Raw genomic sequence first — 21,317 nt, 5'->3', positions numbered from 1 at the left:
GCAACCAAGGGGGGTTTGGGGGGGGAGTGGAAAAAGGCCGGCAGTGCAGAACAAAGCCCTGCTCTGTCACCTCCACCATCCATCAGTGCCTGCAAGGAGCCTCCGGCTCTTTTGTCTGGCCCTGAGCGCTGCCGCCAGTGTTATCTTGGCAGATGGACCCGCCTGTAATTGCGAATCAAGCAGCCAAAGGCCAGAAGGGTCCCCCCGTGGGGAGAGCTCAATTTAAACTAAAAGGCTTTAAATCTCTGCACCTGTCACAGATTTCAGAGCCCTGTTGGCCTCCACCTTGCCATGGTGCCAGGTCTGTCTCCCAGCCCGAGCAGAGCCACAGGGGACATAGGGACAGTGTGAAGTGTGCTATGCCACCCTTCCATCCTCTGCATTGAGGGTCCCTGTCCCCCTCCTCCCCAAGCAAGGGGCTCTTCCAGCAGCTCGTTTTCTCCCGTATGTTTTATTACACTAATCCACAAGGATTAAGTTAAACCAGTCAATGCAAACTCCCAATATTTTCCAGCCCTTTCGAGCCGAAATGAACCGTCCAGTGTTACAACAGGAAAGGGAGAGGCTCAGGAAGAAGGAAACCCCACAGCTGAAAGCGGGGAGAGGCACTGCTGGGTTGGGGCACCCGTGGGTACCCCATCATCAGGCTAGATTTTGGGGCGCCAGCCCTTGATGAACTGCATAATTTTCTTCACCTGGAGCTTAGTGAGGTGGAAATCATCAGCCAGGATCTCTTCGCTGAGCTGCACGAAAATGCTGCCGTCGATGCGCTCCCGCGCAAAGAAGCTGACAACGTCCTCTGAGAGACCAATGAAACGTAGGCACTTGGAGACCTCCTCCACCGACAGGGCCGACAGGTCAGCGGGGGGCAGCCAGGGTGAACCATCCCCACTGGGTCTGGGGGCAGCCGGCGGGCCCCCCCCTTCACCCCATGTCCCCGGTGGCACCTCGATGACGCCCTGTGCCAGGTAGAGGTGGGTGACGCCACCCTCGGTGCCTCTCAGCATGGCAGGAGAGAGCGGGGCCGTGCCGCGGATGATGATGCCATCCCCATCGAAGCCCTTGGGTGGCCGTGGGGGGGCCACAGGCTCCGGCACCTCAAAGGGCTCTGGTGAAGAGGAGGAGGAGGGCGCAGCTGGGGCTGAAGGTGGTTTGGGCCACTCGGGGCTCTCGGGCCACTCTGTTGCACCGGCAAAGGGGTTGAGCGCCCCAAAGGGTGCAAAGCGTTTTTGGGGATGAGGGGGTTTGAGGCGGGGGCAGCTCCGGAAAGGCTTCAGAGGTGGCTCAGTTGCTGGCAGTGGAGTGGAGCAGCCGCTGTTCCCCCCAGCCCCTGCCTCGGTGTAGGTCCAGGGATCAGACCAGGCAGTGGGTGCTGGTGGGGCAGCGGGGGGCAGCGGGCAGCCAGGAGGGTCCCCAGCTTTGCAGTCTCCCCACGCACAGGGGTAGCAATAGAGGGAGTAAGCATCAGGTGAGGGCGAGCCGCTGCCACTCCGTGGGGCTGACCTGCAAGGAGAAGGTGAGTGTCACCCCAAAGCCTGCCCCCAAGCCTTGGCTACCCCTTGTCCCCAAACCACTCACCCATCCTGCAGCCCTGAGGAATAGTAGGAGAGGCTGGGGCTGGGCGAGGGAGCTGGTGCCAGCTTCGGGAAGCGCAGTGGGGCCGGGGGACTGCGGGGGGCCGTGGGGCGGTCACCCCGGGGTGGCACAGGGGGGGCATTCAGCAGCCGGCACTCCTCCTTCACCTACAATGGGATGAGTGATGTCAGGGATCTGCCTTAGGACCCCCGAAGTGCTGGGGTGCCCCTCTGGTCCTCAGTTATCAAGACACAAGGATGCAGGGTTGGGGAGATGCAGGGTAGCCCAAGGTGCAAGGGACCCTGAAAATTCTGGGTACCCAATGGTGCCCTAAGGACTTGGCAAGGTGTGGTGCAGGGAGCCCAAAGGGTTTGGTGCAGAGATCCCAAGGCATTTTGGTTTTCCCTTGGTGCAGGTTTTGGTGTGGGGATCCCAAAGGATTTGGGTACTCACAAGGGACCCAGGGGATTCTGGTGCTGATGGTGCAGCTTGTGGGCTTCAAGGCTCTCCTGAGGATGGAGCCACATGATACAGCCCAATGCACAGAGCTATGGATGCCGCACTGAGCAAGGAGGGACCCTGTGGTGTGGGCATCCCATTGGACAGAGCCAGTGGCATGGATATCCCCAAAGGATGTGGATAAAAGGATGTGAGCACCCCATGGATCCTAGAGGATTTGGGCAACCTGGTGGTGCTCCACCATGAAGCCATGGTGGCTGAGCTGACACGTGCCACCCCGGCGTCCCCCTTACCGCCTCTGACTTGGGTGGCACCGGGGGTGGTGCATCCCCCAGTGGCTCATCTCTGGTGCGTCGCAGCGGGGATGTGGCCCCGAAGGTGATGAGATCTGGCCGCCCCGCAGTGCCGGGCTGTGAGGAAGAGCAGCTCTCCAGGCCCTGGTTGCTCCAGAGCTCTTCGTAAGGGATCTCCAGTGGCTCCTGAGTCCTGAATTCAGGCTCAGCCCAGTCGGGTGTCACATACTCCCTGTCAGGCTCGGTAAAATCAGGGGGATCCTGGCAGCGGGTGGCTGAATCTGGGGGTGCACGGGGCAGCCCCCCACCATAGAAGCAGAGTGAGAGCCTCTGCAGGGGTTGGCTGAGCTCCTCGCGGCCGCAGCTGGGCAGGCAGAGCCGCAGGCGCCGGGGGCTGGCACATTCCTCCGAGAAATCCGGCTTGGCCTCCCGCACAGCCCGCGAATACTCATCGGGGTTGAAGCGCTCATGACAATATGCTGCGCTGTCCCGCAGCAGCTTCTCCAGCTGAGGGTCCCCCCCAAGCAGCCCCTCGGGCAGCTGGAAGCGCGGCATGTCGGCCAGCAGCAAGAAGTGGAAGGGCACGAGGCGTTCGCGCCGGAGGATGCAGCACAGCACCACCGTCTTGGAGATGATGCCCACCAGCTTGTAGCAGTGTCCCTCGCGGATGGCGTGCAGGTCGTAAGGGTTGCGTGCCGGGCGGCTGGGCACGGCCACGTTGACGGGCAGCCGGACCTTCTCGATGATGCTGCGGATGGTGTGCTCGCCCTCCTGCAGGCGCAGCTCCAGCGGGCTGCGGGTGCTGAAGCGGCCCTTGCACTGGAAGGGGAGGCTGAGGCTCTCGTTGGTGCGGTGGTTCATGCAGATCAGGCAGGGCATTTTGCCCTTCACCTGCCTGGCTCCTGCCGCCGGTGCTGCCTTGCCCAGCTTCCGCAGGAGGGTGTTGAGGCGTGACTTCTCCTTCACTGTCTTGGCGCACAGGATCTCTGCCTGCCCCATCAGCGTCAGCTCGTCCCCCGCGTGCAGTGTGAAGTTGTACACCTCGCTGTCCTCGCTGAACTCCCCCGACACCACCTGCCCGTCACCACCTCATCAAGTCATTCCACCACCATCTTCTTACGTCCCATCACCATCCTATAATGTCACTTCGCCAACCCCAACATCCCATCACCATCCTCTGCTGTGCAACTGCTGGCCCCTTCATTGTCCCACTGTCATCATTTTCTGGTGTCCCATCACCATTCCACAACATCACATCACAAACCCCGATGTCCCATCACCAACCCCGATGTCCAATCACCTCATATCACACCACCACCCTCCGATGTCCCACTACCATTCCATAGCATCCCACCAACCATGCTGATGTCCCACCACCAGCTCCTTCTGCCTCACCACTGCTCTCTGATGTTCATCCATTGTCCCATCACTGTCCCTTGATGTCCCACTGCCATCATCTGATGACTCACCACCAACCCTGATTTCTCATCACCACCCTGTAACGCCCCATCATCACCTCTTCATGTCCCACTGCCATCCCTTGTACCACCATTCCCTGATCTTCATCTGCTGTCCCACCACTGTCCCCTGGTGTCCCCTACTGCCCACCCTCCCATCCCCTCCTGTCCCACCCCCTGCTGTCCCCACACCAACCTTCACACTGAATGTGATGGCCTCCATAACGAAGACACGGTCTGGGAAGATGCTGGCCACCTCTTCCACGCTATTGAAATATTGCACGGGCTCACGGATGTCCCGGTCCTGGTCCAGCAGCTTGAACTTCCCTGTAGGGCACACCCGACCCCATAGAATTTAATGGGAACCCCGTGGACCTTGTAAGCCATTGGCACAACTGTACACTGGGGCAGCTGCTATTGAGTCCCCATCTAATCTGGGGGGACCGTGTCACTGAGGCAACTGTCCTTGAGTCCCCATCCAACTCTGAGGACATCCCAAGACTTACCCTCTGAGGACACCTCACCAGGGTCCCTCCAGAGTCCCCCATTGCTAAAGGGGATGCCCCAAAGGCACCCCAGAAATGCCCCATGGGTGGAGGAAGCAGCATTCAGAGGTACCTGTGTGTCTGTCCCAGCTCTACAGCCCCCCCAGCCCCACACATGGCTCATGGGGATGCAAGGACAGGGGTGTGAGGGTGGGTGATGGGGGCTCAGAGCAGCTGCAGCCCGAGGGAGCACTGAGGAGCAAAGCTGCCTTCATTAGCACAAGCGTCGCAGGGACGGGACCTGACGGGAATATTAACTCAGTGCTGCGGAGCCGGGCTGCACGGAGGGGACATGAAAAGCCAGGGAGGACAAGGACGGGGTGCTGCGCTGAGCTGAGGGCAGAGGCTGCAGGACAAGCTTGGGGTGCACAGAAGCCCGTGTGAACGGAGCCGTGGCACAGCTGGGCCCCACCAGCTGGTTAACTCATCCCCTTCCCTGGGGTGGGCGCCCAGCTCCTCCCCCACTGCATTTCCCATTATTTATTTATTAGCAGGACTCATTACTGCCACGGCAAGCACTTAGAGCGGTCATTAAGGCTCCTGCTACAGCGGCCGTGGTGATCTCAGCACCTTCATCTGCTATGGTGGTCCCAGCGTGCCCCATCCCTATTCCATACCCACCCCTATCCCATTCCTGTCCTTCCTGTTCCTGTCCACGTCCCTGTCACCATTCCATCCCCATCCATGTCCCATCTCCATCCCCATTCCCATCCCCAACCCTCTCCCCATTCCCACCCACATCTCCACTGATGTCCCATCCCCGTTTCCATCCCTATCCCCTCCCTATCCCACCTCCATTTCCATATACATTACTATCCCCATCCACATTCTTACTCTGTTTCTTTCTCTATCCGTCTGCATCTCTATTCCATCCTATCACATCTTTGTTTCCAACCCCATCCCATTCTTGTATCCATCCCAATCCCTGTCTTCATCTCTGTCCCTGTCCCCTTTCCCATCCCAGTCTCCACCCACGTCCCATCCTTGTCTTCATTCTCATCCCACCCACCCCTATCCCCATCCTTCTTCCATTTCTGTCCCTATCCCTGTCTCCATCTCCATTGTATCCTATCCCATCCCTGTCTCCATCCCTATTCCATCCCAGTACTAACCCCATTCCCAGTTGTATCCAGTCTCCATCACATCCCTCTCCCATCCTTGCCTCTATCTCCACCCTCACACTCTTATCTGTCCATATCCCATCCTTTTCTGCATCCCATGTCCCTTCCCCACCCCTCTCCCCACCTTCACCCATATCCCTTTCTCCATCCCCACCTCTGCCTGCATCCCCATTCCAACCCATCCCATCCTTGTCCCCATCCCTATCCACATCACCACCATCCCATCCCTGTCCCTATCCCCATGCATCCCTGCCTCCACCTCCATCCCCATCCCATCCCCAGTCCCATTCCCCCACCTGGGTACTGCAGTGGGATGTCGATTTTGGGGCCGATGACGTAGTGACCCTCCTCCAGGCTGTGGGCCGTCACCGTCGTCCATTGGCGACACGAGTGGATCAGCAGCACATCCTGGGCACTCACCCCCTCCACCGACTCCCCTGCAAGGGGACGGGGATGGGATGGGACCATTGGGGACACAGCGTGGTCACAACCCACCAGCAGGTGTCCACCACATTGAGTCCCCAGGTTCGGTCCCATTGGTGTCCCCACCATGCACCTCAAGTACCACCAGCCCCGTAGACAATGGAGGCAAGGGGATGGCATAAGTTTGGGGACAGTGAGTGAATGGAGATAATGAGGGAATGGGGACAGACAGTGTGGGTATGGGGACACTGTGAGTATGGGGACACTGTGGGTATGGGGCACTGAGCTGAGGGCCCAGGGACAGCCACGACGGGAGCTGCCGGGTGCAGGGTTGAGCAGGTGCCCGCTGCCAAGAACCTCCAGTTGCCCTGGAAACAATTTCTTTGTCCCTCTTGAAAGGCTGCAGCAGCAGCAGCTGAACAACAACAAGTTTATTGACACAGGGAAAGGCGGCTCAGGGGGCCCCGGCACCCCAGCACAGCATCTCCAGGGACACACCAAGCTTGGAGGGTGCACCCCAACCCCTCACACCCTCCTCTGTCCCTACACACCTTGCAGCACCTCTGCACCCGTGCAAAACTCATGCACATTCTCGGTGCACAAACCCGTAGCCGTGTGTATTCCTGCACCCACACAAACACTTTTGCACCTGGGAGGCACAAACCCATCACTGTGCACAGCCCCATGTGCACCCTACACCCTACACCAGGGCAGCAGTGGGGCAGGTGGGGGGTGCAGGCAGTGGACACGGCCGTGCCATGCACTTCCAGCCCGGAATCTCAGCAACAGTTACCCAGGCAATGGGCAAAGCCGCCTCTGGCTGCGCGATGCTGCACATGCAGCCCCTTTGTGTCCCCAGGCGCCTGTGCCAGGCAAGTAGCATTGATGGGACCCCCCTGTGGACACCCCAAAAGGGCCATAAAACAGCCCCTATCCCCTGCCCCTCCGTTGCTTTGCTGCTCTGGCTCCATCCTGTTCCTGTCCCTTCCTTGTTCCCAGCCCCCCTCCTTTTCCAGCCCCTCCATCCCCCCTGTATCCCCATCTCTGTCCCCGTCTCCACCATCCCTACATCCCACATCCTTCCTGCCTCCCCATCTCCCTTTTGTCCCATCTATTTCTTACAGCCTTCCACTGCCCCCCATCCCTCCCACCTCCCCATCCCTCCATCCCACACTCTGTCCCTGTTCCCATCCCTCTGCCCCCATCCTTCTCTCTCTCCCCTGCACCCCTCCATGCTCCCCATCCTTCTGTCCCTACACTCATCTCCATTCCCCACATCTCCATTCTCCCCATCACTGTCCATGTCCCTCTGTCCCCATCCCTGCCCTCTGCATCTCCTCCATGTTCCCCACCCCTCTGCCCGTGTCCTGCTGTCCTCACCCCTATCCCCCACATCCCCCTCACCTCTGTACCCATCCCTGTCTCCACCCCATGTCCCCATCCCTCTATCCCCATCCTTGTTTCCTGCACCACCCCAATGTTCCCCAGCTGCCGACCCCATTCCTCTCTCCCTGTCCATGTCTGTCATCCCCCTCGTGCTCTCAATCCCCATGTCCCCATCCCTCATCCCTGTCCCCGTCCCATGTCCCCATCCACACCCCCAGCATCCCCTCCCCGCTCCTCCATCCCTCTGCCCCCATCCACGTGCCCCACACTCCCCCTGCTCTCACCCCTCCATCCCCAACCCTACGTCCCTCTATCCCCATCCCTTGCACACTCCATCCCTCCGTCCCCCACAGCCCCCTCGTTCCCAACCCCTACCACTCCCCATCCTTCCCCCTTTACCCCCTCCGCTCTCACCCTGCCCCAGGCACACCAACGTGGGCAGCCGGCACTTGCTGACGATGGCATCCAGGGGCAGAGCCGCGGGGTTCCAGCGGAGCCGGGCCAGCCCCGCCGCCAGCTTCTCCATCTCCTCCGCTTCATCGCCGCCGTCGGGCTCAGGAGGCCCCGAGGCCGCGGTGAGGGGAGGGGGAGGCGGCCACCACCGCTCCGCTTCCCATCGGTGTCGTTCACCGGGACCCGGAGCCGGGTGGGGAAAGGGATGGAGGGGGAGTAAGGATGGAGAAGGGGGAGGAGGGGAGGGTTGGAGGTGGGAGACGCCTCCTTTGGGCGGCCCCTAAAGGTTTCCCGGGGGGCTGCGAGCCCCCACGCTCAGAGCCGGAACCGGGGAGGGGGGTGAGGGGGTTACAGCCCCCCCTGAGTGTTGTTGGGGCCGGGATATCTTAGTGATCGTATGAGACTCTGAAGTTGGTGGAAGAAATGGGATGGGGAAAGAGAAGGGATGGAGATGGGGAGAAGGAAGGAATGGGGATGGAGCAGCGGTTGGGGATGGGGCAGGGAAAGGAGCATGGATGGGGATGGGGCAGGAAAGGAGATGGGGATGCAGGTGTGATGGGGAAGAAACAGAACTGGGGTTGGATCAGCCTTGGGGTGAGAAGGGGATGGAGATGGGAACGGGGCAGGAATGTAGAAGAGAAGGATGGAGCGAGGATGGGGTTGGAGCGGGGATGGGGATGGGAAAGGAACGGAGATGGAGCGGGGAGCCCATCGGATTCACATCAGAGCAGGTTCCATCACAGACAGCGCGATGAGCTGGAGCAGGGCAGGGAGAACCAGCACCTCCCCACGGACGGCACCGCGATGGTGGCACAGTGACACCTCTGGGCTGCAGGGCTGCACTGTCGGCTGCCACAGCCTCAGCACGAAGCCCTTCATCTCCCATCACAGCAGGTGGAGGAAACGAGGCCAAGTGTGGCCACATCCACATCCCACCACGCAGCCAGCAGGGCTGCTGCCAATAGGGGTCCGCGGGAGGGCAGCAACTCAGCCACCAACTGCAGGCACAGTGGGGGACATCGGGTTGCTGTACGGTCCCAAATGGGAGCTGGATCCTGTACATCACACCAAGCAAAGTCCGCATCCAAACACCGTTCCTTAGAGCAGGAAGGCTTTATTGCCACATCCACACGGTCACAGCATGGAGCCTGTTGGGGGGATGGATTGGGGAAGCAATGGGACACGTGGGGCCCAGGAAGGAAGCGGTTCAAGTTTATAAAAGCTTTTATTTGCTCTTGGTATGACCAAGAATGGGACAGTGATCTTTTATACAATTTGATACAGTTAAGTGGTACAAAAGAATGTGTTTTAAATAAAAAGCCAGAGTGGAGTAGCAAAAATATTAAAAGATTAAGTAAAAAAATTGTAGGCATGGGAGTTTAATTCCTAGACCTGAAGTCGATGCTGTTTCTGTTTCTCTTTCCCACCATCAAATGTAATGGGACGAAGCGCGGCTTCCAGCCCGGCCCCACCTGCTCGAGGCGCTCACACAACCAACCCATCAGCTTCAGGGGGTTCGGTTCATCGGGACCAATTGAATTAAGTGAGCCGTGCCCAGAAGGAGCAGCCCCCAGGCTGGCTTTGCCCCTTACCCCCACCTCCAGGCCGTAGTTAACGCTAAAGCGGTTTAACCTTAAGATCGTCGCCATTATCTGGTGTGTTTTTAGCATCTGAACCGACTCTGGTCGCTCGCTCCTCCTCGGCTGGGCCTCGCGCTCCACTAAAGGCCAAGCCAAGCCAAAGCCACACGGCCAATGTTCAGGTATCTTTGCACAGAGGGAAGCAGAACCTGTAGAGATGTTTGGGTTTAAAGACTCGGCCGAGGTCACGGCGATGCCGAGGTTGGGTGTGAGGGGTGGGAGCCGCCAGCACAGCGCCTACAACAGGGGGGTCCCGACGGGTTGACGCAGAAGGAGCCAAGCCCCAGGAGCAAATAAAAAGCTCACGTTTCAAAGCAAGGTTATCTATCAAAGAAAAAACGACGACGACGACAAGGTGTCTGTTTTCTCCGTTTTCCCTTTTTGATGTAACGTTCGAAAGTGCAGTTTAGGCGGAAGGTGGAGCCTAATGGGGACAGGGACCACATCCCTACATGGGAGGCGGCTCTCAGAACTGGGATCTCCGCGTTCAAACACCGTCATCGTGTTAAAATTCAACCAGCGTTTACCCACGGCGTCATCGAGACTGGAGAAAGTCCAAAACTCAACCAGACCAGAGTGAGCTTGGAGAGGAACGCGAGGCTCGGGAAGTGGAAGGTTTTGGGGGGGAGGGAAGGGGGAGGTAATAAATTAAACTGCCGACTTTTGTCTCGGTTTTTGTTGCTATTTCTTCCTTTCTAACCTAGCTGGACTCGGCCTCGTGCTCGGCTACCCAACAGCTCGTTGTTGGAGCGGCTCACGGTGAGAGAGAACTGAAGAAGTTCACGTTAAAACGCTGTCAGTTTGGGAATCGCGTGTTATATTCATACACATAAAGTAGACAACCACATCACCCTCCATAGAAAACTAGTGCATGCAAATAACTCTTCCATATCATAAAACCCAACGGCTATGCAGGAGGAGAGAGGATATACTAGTGAACTGACATTGGCTAGAGGGAAATTAGTAGGTATCGTCAACATCTTACCTCGAAAGCTAACTCAGTGCTTTGTATTAAGTTTTTTTGGCAAACATACCACGTTGCCATCCTTTTTAATTAACACATCACACCATGGAGGAAAGCAAATCAAAGCGGCATGCAGGCAAAAAGGAAAGAGCTGCGAGTGAGAAAAGAAAACGGCAGCAGGAACGGTTCCGAATGGCCAGATCGCCAAAAGGAGACGCGGCGCGTTCAATGGAGCAGCAGTAGTAGCAGTAGCAGTAGTAGTAGTTGCTTTGTTTGTTTTTTTTTGCACCACCCTTTGTCCTCGATGCACGACACCAACGGTTACAGAAAGCAATCACAAAAGAGCTGGGTACTTGGAAATGGTCAGGGATGGATGCCGTGTCTCCCCTGCACATGCTTCCACCAGAAGGGAAATCAAAGTGAAAATAAAAAGTTCCTTTCCACGTAAGGCACAGGACAAAAGAAACCCCATTCACACACTCAAAGGCGAACGTTGAGTGTTTTCCTGGCTCTTTTGCTGCTGCATCTAAATGAACACGGTGACTCGAGCACGTTATCCAGGACAGAAAATTCCACTGTTGTACAAAAGGAATCGTTAATTCTAGCTTTTATTCTTATACCATTTGCAGAAGAGAGTCGAATATACGATTACTCTATGTTTTAATGGCGGAAGGAGCGGGGCTATCATACAACCAAAACGTAGTGGTGAGTGGAGCAGGTACAGTAAAAAAAAATAAAAACATGAAGTCACGGAGATGATTTTCCTACACACGTTGAGGAAATTATAAGCACGCAAGCTGTCCTACGTGGGAGAACAAAAGGGAGACAGGAGCTCGTTAAGATGAGGAACAAAAACATTGGCTTAAGGTTAAAAACGGACAGAGTGGTTTGTTTTGCAGCGAGAAAAAAGAGGCGGTGGATGGCGATTGGTGATAAAGGAGAACGTTCAGCAACACTTGCTCTTCCAGCCCGTCACCCCACCTCCACTGCTGATATCTACATTTTCGCTGTTGGGCTCTTTTACAGGCGTCTGCAATGAAACAAGCAAGAAGGTTAGAGAGCTCCTGAGATGTTTGGAAGGCCAAGTGTTCAGAGCAGAAGAGGCCGGGGCTTATATCCAGACCGATGTTGCAACATCATATCCCGAATAAGCGATGGGCAAAATGCTCTGAAGAACACAAGGGGTGTTTCCCTCCCCTTGCTAGCATGACTGTGCAAAATGAGTTGATGGGGTTTTGTCACTGTCATCCCAAACTGACACTTGAAAGCCTGGGGAAAGCCTTCAAACTCAGATCGAAGTGAATGGGAATGATTTCCAGACTCTTGCCTTTAGAACTGACACTCAGAGTAAGGAAATCACAGCGCATGGCGAATATAGGCTGTCATATGAACTGATGACCTCAAAAGTGGCACAGCAATGTAAGGATAAAGAAGGACATGGATAAAGAAGGGGTTCTCAAAAGCATCTGCCTTCCACCCATTGAGATGCCAGTTTCTGAGGCCATGTACACAACAGGCTCATCTGCACCATGGGATGAAAACTTTGTTAGACCAAAGCACAGCTTTGGCCTGGTGGTTCTTATAAGATGCTGGTGTCTATTTTCAGATTATTAGAAACTATACACTCATGAGATTACAGCAGTTTAGACCCTTTGTTCCTGTTCTTGTTCTCTGCCTCAAGCCTAAGCAGTAGAGAATCGTTCCCCATCCTACCTCTTTAAACAGAGGTCAAAGTAAAAATGCAAAGGCCAGGAGGGTCAGCAGTGCTGGAGATGGAGCTGATGGTAAGCAGGAAGGCGTTAATCAAGTCTTTGGCTATGGGAGAACACGAGCTGACTGAAAATCAACCCAGAGCCACCTGCAGATCCATATCCAGCTCAGTCCAGCAACACAGCAGTGGGATTCTCAGGAAAGACAGCCCTCTTGATGGCACTTGGTGCAACTCAGGAGGAAGAACCAGCCACCAGGGAGACCTGGTGAGCCATTTTCCTCTCTCAGCTGCAATTTAACTCTCTGAGCAAGACTCCCCATGAAATGCAGAGGGTAGAATGGGCCAATCACTGAATCAAGGTAGGGAGGAAATGGTTTTAAGCTGAAGGAGGGAAGATTTAGATTGAATATCAGGTGCAAGTTCTTCACTATGAGAGTGGTGAGGTGATGGAACAGCTGCCCAGAGAGGCTGTGGATGCCCCGTCCATCCCTGCAGGTGTTCAAGGCCAGGTTGGATGGGGCCCTGGGCAGCCTGGGCTGGTACTGAATGGGGAGCTTGGTGGCCCTGCCTGTAGTGGGGGGTTGGAGCTTCATGATCCCTGAGGTCCCTCCCAACCCAACCATTCTGTGATTCTATGAAGGGACAGATCCAGTTCTACCAACCTCATCAAAACCCTTCCTGGCAGATACTGAAGAGCTTTTAGACAATGTTGTGTATTGATAAAAATGATTTAAACTGAAATGTAAAAAAAATAAATAAAAATGGCATAACTGAAGAAAAGTGACAGGGAAAAATATAGTAGAAGGCAGAGGATTCCCTTATGTGAGAATTATATCTCTAAAGTGAAATGTTTTGTAACACACCAGAAATCAAGTGCTTGTTTTAAAGCACGAAGTTTTGAAGCACAGCCACCAGAATCACTGGGGTTCCAATGGACTCTCTGCCACTGCAAACTATTAAAATCCTTTGGCTGTAGTTTTACAGTCTGCTCAGAACAGGAATCTGAGGACGACCTGACACAGAGACTGAAACACAGAAGAGCAAGGCCAGGTTCCACCCCTACAGATTCCAGTGACTTTGGGTCTCTTCAGGATTAAAATAAGCTTCAGTCATCCGGGATGGGAAGCAGTGACCAGGCATGTTCACAGAGCAGGAACAAATGAAGGTGTCAGGGAAGGGCCAATTCTCCTCCAAAAATTCATTCTAATGTTTGTAACTTCAAGCACTGCGTGTGAATCATAAATGAGTTCAAGGGCTGAATTTAGATTCCCTGGCTCTTTGATGTATAGTGCTCCCTCTAGATAGCACCTGTACAGCAACGAAACATCAAACAGGCTTCAGAAGCTCTGAAGCTTTAAGAGTACAACAGTCCCCCTTTGGGGACTTGTTTACCTTAGCATACCGAAGTAAAAAGCCACAACAATTCAGGTGAACATGCAAAGCAATAGGAGCTGGCATTTAAGGATTCCAATTATCCCCCAAAGAGATCCCATCACCACCTACCTTTCGAAGAATGTCTTCTGCTAATGTGAGGAATGCCTTCTCAATGTTTATATTTGCTTTTGCACTAGTTTCGAAAAACCTAATACCGTGCTCCCTAGCAATCTAAACCAGAAAAGAGAAGAGAAATGGAAGGTTATTATCCCTGCGGGGTTATTCAGGTGGCGCTGCTCACACGATAAGCATCTCTCAGCACTACTAGTCAGACCGTCACATAAACAATTTGGAACATAACCATCAGAATCAGAAATTCAAGTGTGTTCAACCACAAGTAAACGTGTGAGCACATGAAGATGGATTTCACACGAACCTCACAAAGAATAATCACAGAATTCGAACTACCCAAAAAGAAGAAACTGCAGCTGAATTCATTACATTCATGGTAGTTGCACACAATGCAGTTCCTAAGAACACGCTGCTTAGCCTCACACACTACCAGTAAATCCAGCTATCTCACACCCTACTGTGGAATCCAAACCACCCAACTACAGTGGAACCCCTGGCAATGCTCTGCTTACTTGGAAAAGCAAGTTAGTGTTCAGCACCTACCTGTTCACCTTTTGCTTTAGGAACGACTCTTTTATCTTCCATGTCACACTTGTTTCCTAACAGCATCCTCTCCACATCTTCATTGGCATGCTAAAATGAGATAAGAACCAGGTTGACACATCTCCCCCAACCAGCAGCAAGTATCTGTTGTGCTCTTCTACTTCCAGACTGCCTAAGTGCAGGCAAACACTTACAGGACCTACACTTCCCTGAAAAGGCTGCTTGAGATCTCTCCACCTTCAGACTAAAGAGCTCATATCCAGGAAGCAGAATGAAACAACAGCATCAAGATGGAACTCACCATCTCAACGTCAGTTATTTTTCCCTTTCCTTTTTGTTTGTACAGTCTTAAGTGTGATGTCTTCCTTTCCAAAAAGAACTAAGCACTGTTTCCCAGCCCAGATTCTTCCAGTTACCTTCGCCAGCATGTCAAACCTTGGCTGGGTTGCATTCAGAGATGTGGGAAAATAAATGACTTCCTGCCTGGTGCTTGGAGATGTCAGCATTAACGCATTTATAGAAACAATGCTACAAAGGCCCAGCCACTGGAGGACAAAACAAATCCCCACACTACAGCTGCCAATCATCGAGCTCCATGCACTGCAATGGCTCCAGCTGACACTGTTATTTTCTTTGGTGTTTGCAGGACCCCTCTACACAGCTTTATTGTAGACAGGTAAGTCTCCCTAACAACAAAAAGCATCATAAAGGGAGAAGCAGAGTGAGCACCATGCTAAGGAACCAGCAAAACGCAGGACCCCGTACACAGGGAATCAGCCCTGTAAGGCAAAACAGAGCACCAAGGGCTTCTCCAGGAATGCTGCAGGAGCAAAATATACCTTGGCTGTTCTGTTATTGAAAGCTTGCCAATAGTCATCATAATAAAGAAAGAATACACCAAGGACATGCATCAGACTAGTATAGAAGTCCCAACAGCCACGGTACAAAGCATCACTTAAGTGGATAACTGAAGTGCTTTGAGGCCTGACATGAGAAGCTTCTTGGGAAGCCTAATCTCCATTTACTTTCACTCCAGCAGTCTTAATGCTACTTTGCAGCTGAATTACTAACAGAACTACGGAGGCAAGAGATTCATGTATCCAATACTCCTGCTTATAGTAACAACCCATTCCACGTTTCTGAAGAGAACCACCTCCAACTTTCTCCTTCGGGTCATAAGGAGAAGGTTGTTTCTAAATCAGGGTTTACTGATCCTATGGAAGAGCCCCTTCACACAGGGCAGCAATTTGCACTAGTTTCCTTATCTAAAATCTTCATTACTCACAGAATATCCTTGACAACATTAACTCCTTGTGAAACAGAAGCGATTAAGTGTTTCATTTGCAGCTATCCTTCACTGTAATCCTGTAGGCGAGGGGAAAACACCCACCATATGTTTTAGCAAGAAGCCTGAATGCTGGAGCTGGAAACTCAGAAGGAAGAATTCACCCATCACTTGTGTACATGCACTCCACTTGGGGGCCTCCTCCATAATCAAAAAAGCTTTCTAAGGTGTGAGACATCCCTTATAAAACCGCAGCAATCGTGCAGCCCTCATCACGCACCTGAAATCAGCTGCAAAGCTCTGTGCAACAGATCTGAAAACATGAGGTCAGATAAAAAAAACCTCACTATCTCAGACGCAATGGCATGAATTACATTCATTGCTCCACTTCCTGGATACTACCAAGTGTTTTAAACACAGCAACTGCAGAACATAAAGGCCTTGATTTCAAGTTTACCTTTGGTTCTTTGCTGAGTTTCTTCCTGTCCTAGCCTGCTCTATTCCTCAGCTTTTACTTCTGTACCCACTTCAATCTCTGCCGTGCCATAACTGAAGGCCCAATGTGATATCTGTGCACTGGAAGAACCTTTCATCATGACATCAGCTTAGAGGGAGCAGAGGTGAGCATATTTAAATGTCTTTGAGGACTACACAGCCTAATAAGACAGCTTAGTAACAGAGGTGTTATATTACATAGCCACTCCACAGCTAACTGCTTTGTGTTGCTCCTCTGCACACTACCATGTGGTGGTAGCTCCTCCTAAAAAAGCAATTCTCAGTTACCAAACATGTATTCCTTACCTCCAAGCATGCTCCACTGCAAAGATGAAGTTTGTTTGTGCATGAATATGACATTTCAGGACACCACTAACCCCAGTGCAACCCCCCATGGCACTGCAGGGAGAGATGAGCTCGTGCAGGACATAAGTGAGGGTAAGAACAGCATCTAGTTACACCAGAAGCTGGGCTCTGTGGGACATCACAAGCTAGCAGGCTGCTCACTCCGGGATCTTACAGATGTTACTCACCTCATCTATGTTTCTGAGCCACTTGCTGATGTTTTCAAAGCTCTTGGCATTGGTGATGTCATATACTAGCATGATTCCCATGGCACCTCTGTAATAGGAGGTGGTGATGGTGTGAAATCGCTCTTGCCCTGCTGTGTCCCTGCAAAAAGAACAGGTAAGAGTGAACATCAGAGGCAAGACGTAAAGAAACCAACAGCATTTACCTGTAAAGACAAGAGTGCGTGGCACGGTATGTGCCTTTTTACACCACTACTGATTAGGGGTGGATTTTTCTTTGTTTTTAAAGGACACATTTCAGGTTCAGCTGAACAAAAGACATGGGACAGCTTAACTGAGCTTACACAGCTTCATTTTCTGCCTTCTTAGTTATCTGTGGAGCAAAATGGCAGGTCATCTGGTGTCTCACCACTATCAACAAACCTGATACTGAGTCACAGTAGGAAACTGTTAATATAAACTTTTTAATGACAGCTTCAAACTCCCTCCCAAAAGAAGAAACTTTGATTTCCAGGTTTCTCATCTCTGGGCTGCATCCCAAAGACTTCTGAGTCTCAGTGGAACGAAGCTCTTGGGAGGCAGGTTGGAACTGGGAGAAGAAATGACCCAGCAGCAATAGAAAAGGTCCCTTTTCACCTCCAGCCATCCAGGTAAGTGTGCAACACCTTCCAGAACTCAGACCTTGTTTTCTGATCAGCTTTATAAAGCTTCAGTTTGATCTAACACTCCACTCCCTGGCCCCAAAACTACCATGGGGTGCCCACATGGGGTTAAAAGATGGCTGAGGTTTTGCTGAAGACCTCTGTCAACAGCTGGCTTCAAAGGCAACAACTCCCTCCCCCTCTCTTCTCCATTCTGTTTCATTTGGAAGGTTCTCCCCATGGCATACTTAGGTTTCCCCTCCCGCAGTTTAAGGCTCAATCCTCATCTTACTTTACACAGGTAAGCAGAGGAGTTCATTGCCCTTCTGGCCTCAATTACAGATCAAACACAGCTCCTGCACCTCCCCTGAATTCCCTCAAGCCAACCCAAGCTCCGTGGACTTTATTCCCTGGCTGAAGGTCTCACCCACACAGCCTCACTTTCTGCTCTCTGCACTACTTTGCACTTACCCATGTCTCACTGAGGTGCAAAACCCAACACCGTGCTCCAGCATCATACAAGAAAAGTTTCTCAAAGGCTTCAGCACATCTAGTCATGCACCCCACATCCAGCCTGGCCTTGAATGCCTGCAGGGATGAGGCATCCACAGCCTCCTTGGGCAACCTGTTCCAGTGCATCTGGGTGAAAAACTTCCTCCTAATATCCATCTAAACCTCCCCATCTCAGTTTAAGACCATTCCCCCTTATCCTATCAAAATATCTCAAGAGTTACTCACCGCTTGTCAAGCCCTACACACCTACCACCAACCTGCTTCACTTACTTCTCCATTATTTCCTCAGGCAATTGAAGCTAAGATAATGGACGAGAATCAAGACGGGGAGGGAAAATGCAAATAACCTGCATTGTATCATTTTTAATTTTAAAGCATTATTTGCCCTTTCTCCTCCTTAATGGATCGCTCCATTCATTATTCAAAGATAACTCTTAATGGATGTGAGATTAGAGAAGTGACTGGTGCAAACAGAGGAAGTGAGTTATGGTTTCCTAACTGCCCAAGTCTGATGAATCCACCCTGAGCAAATGGCAGAGCACAATGGCACGCTGCATGTCTTGCTCTCTGCCCTGGGTTCCCATTCTTTTGTTCATACCTCTATGGTGGAAGAACACGCTTTGAAACCATAAGCGTGTTAAATCCTTGATGCAGGTAGGATATCTGTGGAAGCTCGCTAGCTCTCCGAGCTAAAATAAACGTAGACAAGTCTATAAAGATAGCCAAAGGAAATGAGGCCCTGCTGTGTGAGAGGAGACAGAACTCGGTTTGTTTAACTGCAAAATGAAGACAAAGAAGGCTGTCCTGTGGGAATCGGGGAAGGAGAAACAGAAGGAAAATGAAAAAATTCTATGTAAATTATTCTCATGCTGATATTAAAGTATGCATAAACTGTATCATATTAGAATCCAACCAACAGGGAAAGGAATTTCTGGGACAGCTTTCCAGCTGACCGAGCAGAGACTAAAGAAACCTTAAAATGTACCGTGATTTGTTTACCAAAGGTTGACATGGATGCAACAAGAGGAGATTGTATCTGATGAGCTGTGAAGATGTGTCTTGTCGGCACAGCTTGAAATAATGGTCTCCAGCCCATTGAGCCAAAACGTATCCAGAAAATAACCCAAAGTAATGGGTTGACCCATGGCTGTCCCATTGCTGCTTCTTGTAATGTATATATATATATGTATATAATAGAGATCTACAACTAGAAAAGCATCAATTTGTTTTCTAGGAAGTCAGAAAATGCCAAAATACACTCGTCCACCTTGAGCTACCTACATGGTGGATGGCCTCCAAAGCTGCCAGCAGCAAAAACGAACCTTTCAGCATCCCCAGGATAATTGCAAACATGACTGAGACCAACTGCACTCTCGTTAATGAAGCTGTTTGCAGCTCTGGCTGGACACCACCACCCTTGTTAGATGCAAATTCCTGTGATTCAGAAGGAATTCCCACACGTAACCGCTTCATAGAATAACAGCCTGGTGTGAGTTGGAAGGGACTTTTATAGGCCATCCAGTTCAATTCCCCTGCAATGAACAGGGACATTTACAGCTACGACTTCCTTCACTTGAGGATGGTTATTTTCGCAATGAGCTGAGCCAAAGTAAAAATGAGATGTCTTCCATTCTCTGAGTACGCTGCTTTCTTCTACCTGACATCAGTTCATGTGGCTTGTTGAGCTTTCGGTTCACTTTCCCAACATCAACATCCTGTAAATCCACATTTCGGATTAGCTCTTACAACTCCTTGTTGTTTTCCCACACTTCAGAGTCTGTGAACAGAGCCCAGCAAGCAGTTGTGTTTTCTGCAAGCAACATTCACAGAGTATTCTTCAATAACTGCAAAGAGAGGCTCCTGGTAAAATTCTTTTGCCATAGCAGTACAGGGTGCACCACAATCCTCTTATTTTTCAAGTTCTATTCCAAAATACCTGGTGGATCCGGGTGTTTTTTTCCTCCGTCTTCTCCTTTCTCTGCCTTATTTCCATTACGCTGAACAGAATCTCCTCCAAGTCTCTCACCCCTGCTGGTGGGTTTCCAGCAACTCCGATTTCCACTGTCCTTGACCTTAATGAATCCTCCCCTCCTCTTTGGCATCTGCTACTGCTACGCACTTCTGAATGACAGCAGCATTTCCTTTCGGCCTTCATTTCCTTCATTTCACAGGATGAAAAAGCCAGATCTGATCTGCATGTGTTCTCCTAACACAAAGGTACATACCTGGTCAGGCCAGAGGTTCCACAGCCCCCAGCCCTTTGTAGTTGCAGGATTTTCGTAGCTAGAGATCACACCTGCATATACAACAGTGGAAAACAAGCTGTTCTAATTCCCATTTACAGCCACCACAGCATCTTGTGATGGGGAGTTCCACAGCTTAACCTCATTTCCTCATGCCTTGCACATGCTGCCTTCCAGCTTCATGCTACAACGACTGCCCTTGTAATGCCTTTGTATTGCAGAAGGACATGAGTTGAATCCAGTCCTGCTCACCTTCACCATATCCACTATTTCAAAAGCATGCTTTGCTTTTTTTCCTCCTCACATTCCTAAGCATCCTATGTTTCCCAGTTCATTTCAGTACAGCTATTACACCCCTCTGCAATCCTACTTGCCCTTCCTAACACATACTGATCTGAACTGCAGTGACAATTCCTTGTCCACTGGAAACCATTTCACCCACTGTATGAGAAAAATCACATTCAATCTTTCAATTGTTACACTACCCTATTAAGGCTACTGAATTACAGTATGCTTTAAGCATCGTGGTTTCCATTTCAAAGCTATTCTTCCCAAGTCCTGGGGAGCACACTATTAGTTTTAACAGCTGAATTTTGAGCCCTGCTTCTCTATGATTTCTCAAAAGCATTTCATCTCTTCTGCAATAAACACAGCTCTCCCCAGAGCAATTCTCTCTATTTTCTGGCACCTTTGTTTTCCCTCCCTTCTCTGTATTCATGACGATCACTGAAAATATGAACATTTTTCAAGGCATTCCTTCGTGTCAGGCCTCTCAGACGCCACCCAACTCAAGTATTCGTACTCTCATTCTGTAACAGGGCCACTACCAGTGGCTTTCTACATGACTTTCCACCAGATACTTGAAGCTAGCAGCATTTCTAAGCAGATGGGGAGTTCAACAGCCCAGCCAAGATCACTGATCCCTCCATCATGTGCCACCACCCAGAAGTTGTCATACCTCGACTCCTGCTGTTGCTCCTTCAAAGCCAGCCCTGAGCTCTGCCCCATCCTCCTGCCTTGCAGCCCAAGCACTGCTTAAGGCTTGCTCAGCCTAACCAAGGCCACCCAGCAGCTCCCTGCGCACCAACACAGCCCCACTTGCTACCAGGCCCACCACTCTGTTTCCTCTATTCCTAAGCTCACCGCTTCAATGCTTGGCACATTTGTCCCACATGTAATGTGAACACACTAATCCTAGCTTGATCCTTACTGAACAGCAACCCCACTTTTTAATAGCAATGAGGTATCGAGTTGCTTATCACCTCTGGCAAGGTTTAACTCAGCTTGACCTTGATATTCTTGCTCTCTCTATATATATATTTCAGAGGTCAAGGCATGACTGAGGTACTGCCACGTCTGCTCATTTTCCATGCCTGAGGAAGGTAACTACCCTGCTTTGCAGGAAAGGCACAGAGCTGGATCAGAAAGTGCCATTTTTATCTGTTTGCCCACTGAGACTGCAGCTGCGCCCCAAGCAGTGCAAAGCCAGTGCTTGCCACTTGTACTCCAAACCACTGACACTCTGGAGATACTG

The 21,317-nt window shown here is 51.7% G+C and overlaps 2 protein-coding genes across 4 annotated transcripts in view; both read right to left on the bottom strand.

Annotated features, from left to right (window-relative positions):
* Positions 1–432: 432 nt before the first annotated feature.
* On the bottom strand, positions 433–7,932 carry GAREM2 (GRB2 associated regulator of MAPK1 subtype 2). Of its 2 annotated transcripts, XM_015859743.3 has the most exons (6): positions 7,674–7,932; positions 5,747–5,887; positions 3,981–4,111; positions 2,328–3,401; positions 1,579–1,742; positions 433–1,503 (listed from the first exon to the last, which is right to left on the bottom strand). In XM_015859743.3, exons 1-6 carry the CDS (start codon positions 7,783–7,785, stop codon positions 648–650), a joined length of 2,478 nt encoding a protein of 825 aa, XP_015715229.2. In that variant the 5' UTR covers positions 7,786–7,932; the 3' UTR covers positions 433–647. The 2 variants fall into 2 exon arrangements, with proteins under 2 accessions (XP_015715229.2, XP_085400248.1); XM_085544122.1 differs by lacking the exon at positions 5,747–5,887.
* Positions 7,933–8,918: 986 nt separating this feature from the next.
* Positions 8,919–21,317, bottom strand: part of RAB10 (RAB10, member RAS oncogene family) — a 30,978-nt gene continuing 18,579 nt past the window's right edge. For both annotated transcript variants that reach the window (XM_085544125.1, XM_085544126.1), the window contains 4 exons: positions 16,390–16,528; positions 14,077–14,166; positions 13,531–13,632; positions 8,919–11,346 (listed from right to left, as the gene is read on the bottom strand). In XM_085544125.1, coding sequence (XP_085400251.1) covers positions 11,263–11,346; positions 13,531–13,632; positions 14,077–14,166; positions 16,390–16,528 — 415 coding nt within the window. In that variant the 3' untranslated portion in view covers positions 8,919–11,262. The remainder of the gene's footprint in view (positions 11,347–13,530; positions 13,633–14,076; positions 14,167–16,389; positions 16,529–21,317) is intronic.

Source organism: Coturnix japonica, chromosome 3 (genome assembly GCF_054131305.1).
Source record: "Coturnix japonica strain WE chromosome 3, WE-NBRP24, whole genome shotgun sequence".
In the NCBI taxonomy this organism is placed as follows: Eukaryota; Metazoa; Chordata; class Aves; order Galliformes; family Phasianidae; genus Coturnix; species Coturnix japonica.
The sequence above is the reverse complement of the archived record's forward strand: the minus strand, read 5'-3'. Positions and strand labels throughout refer to the sequence as shown.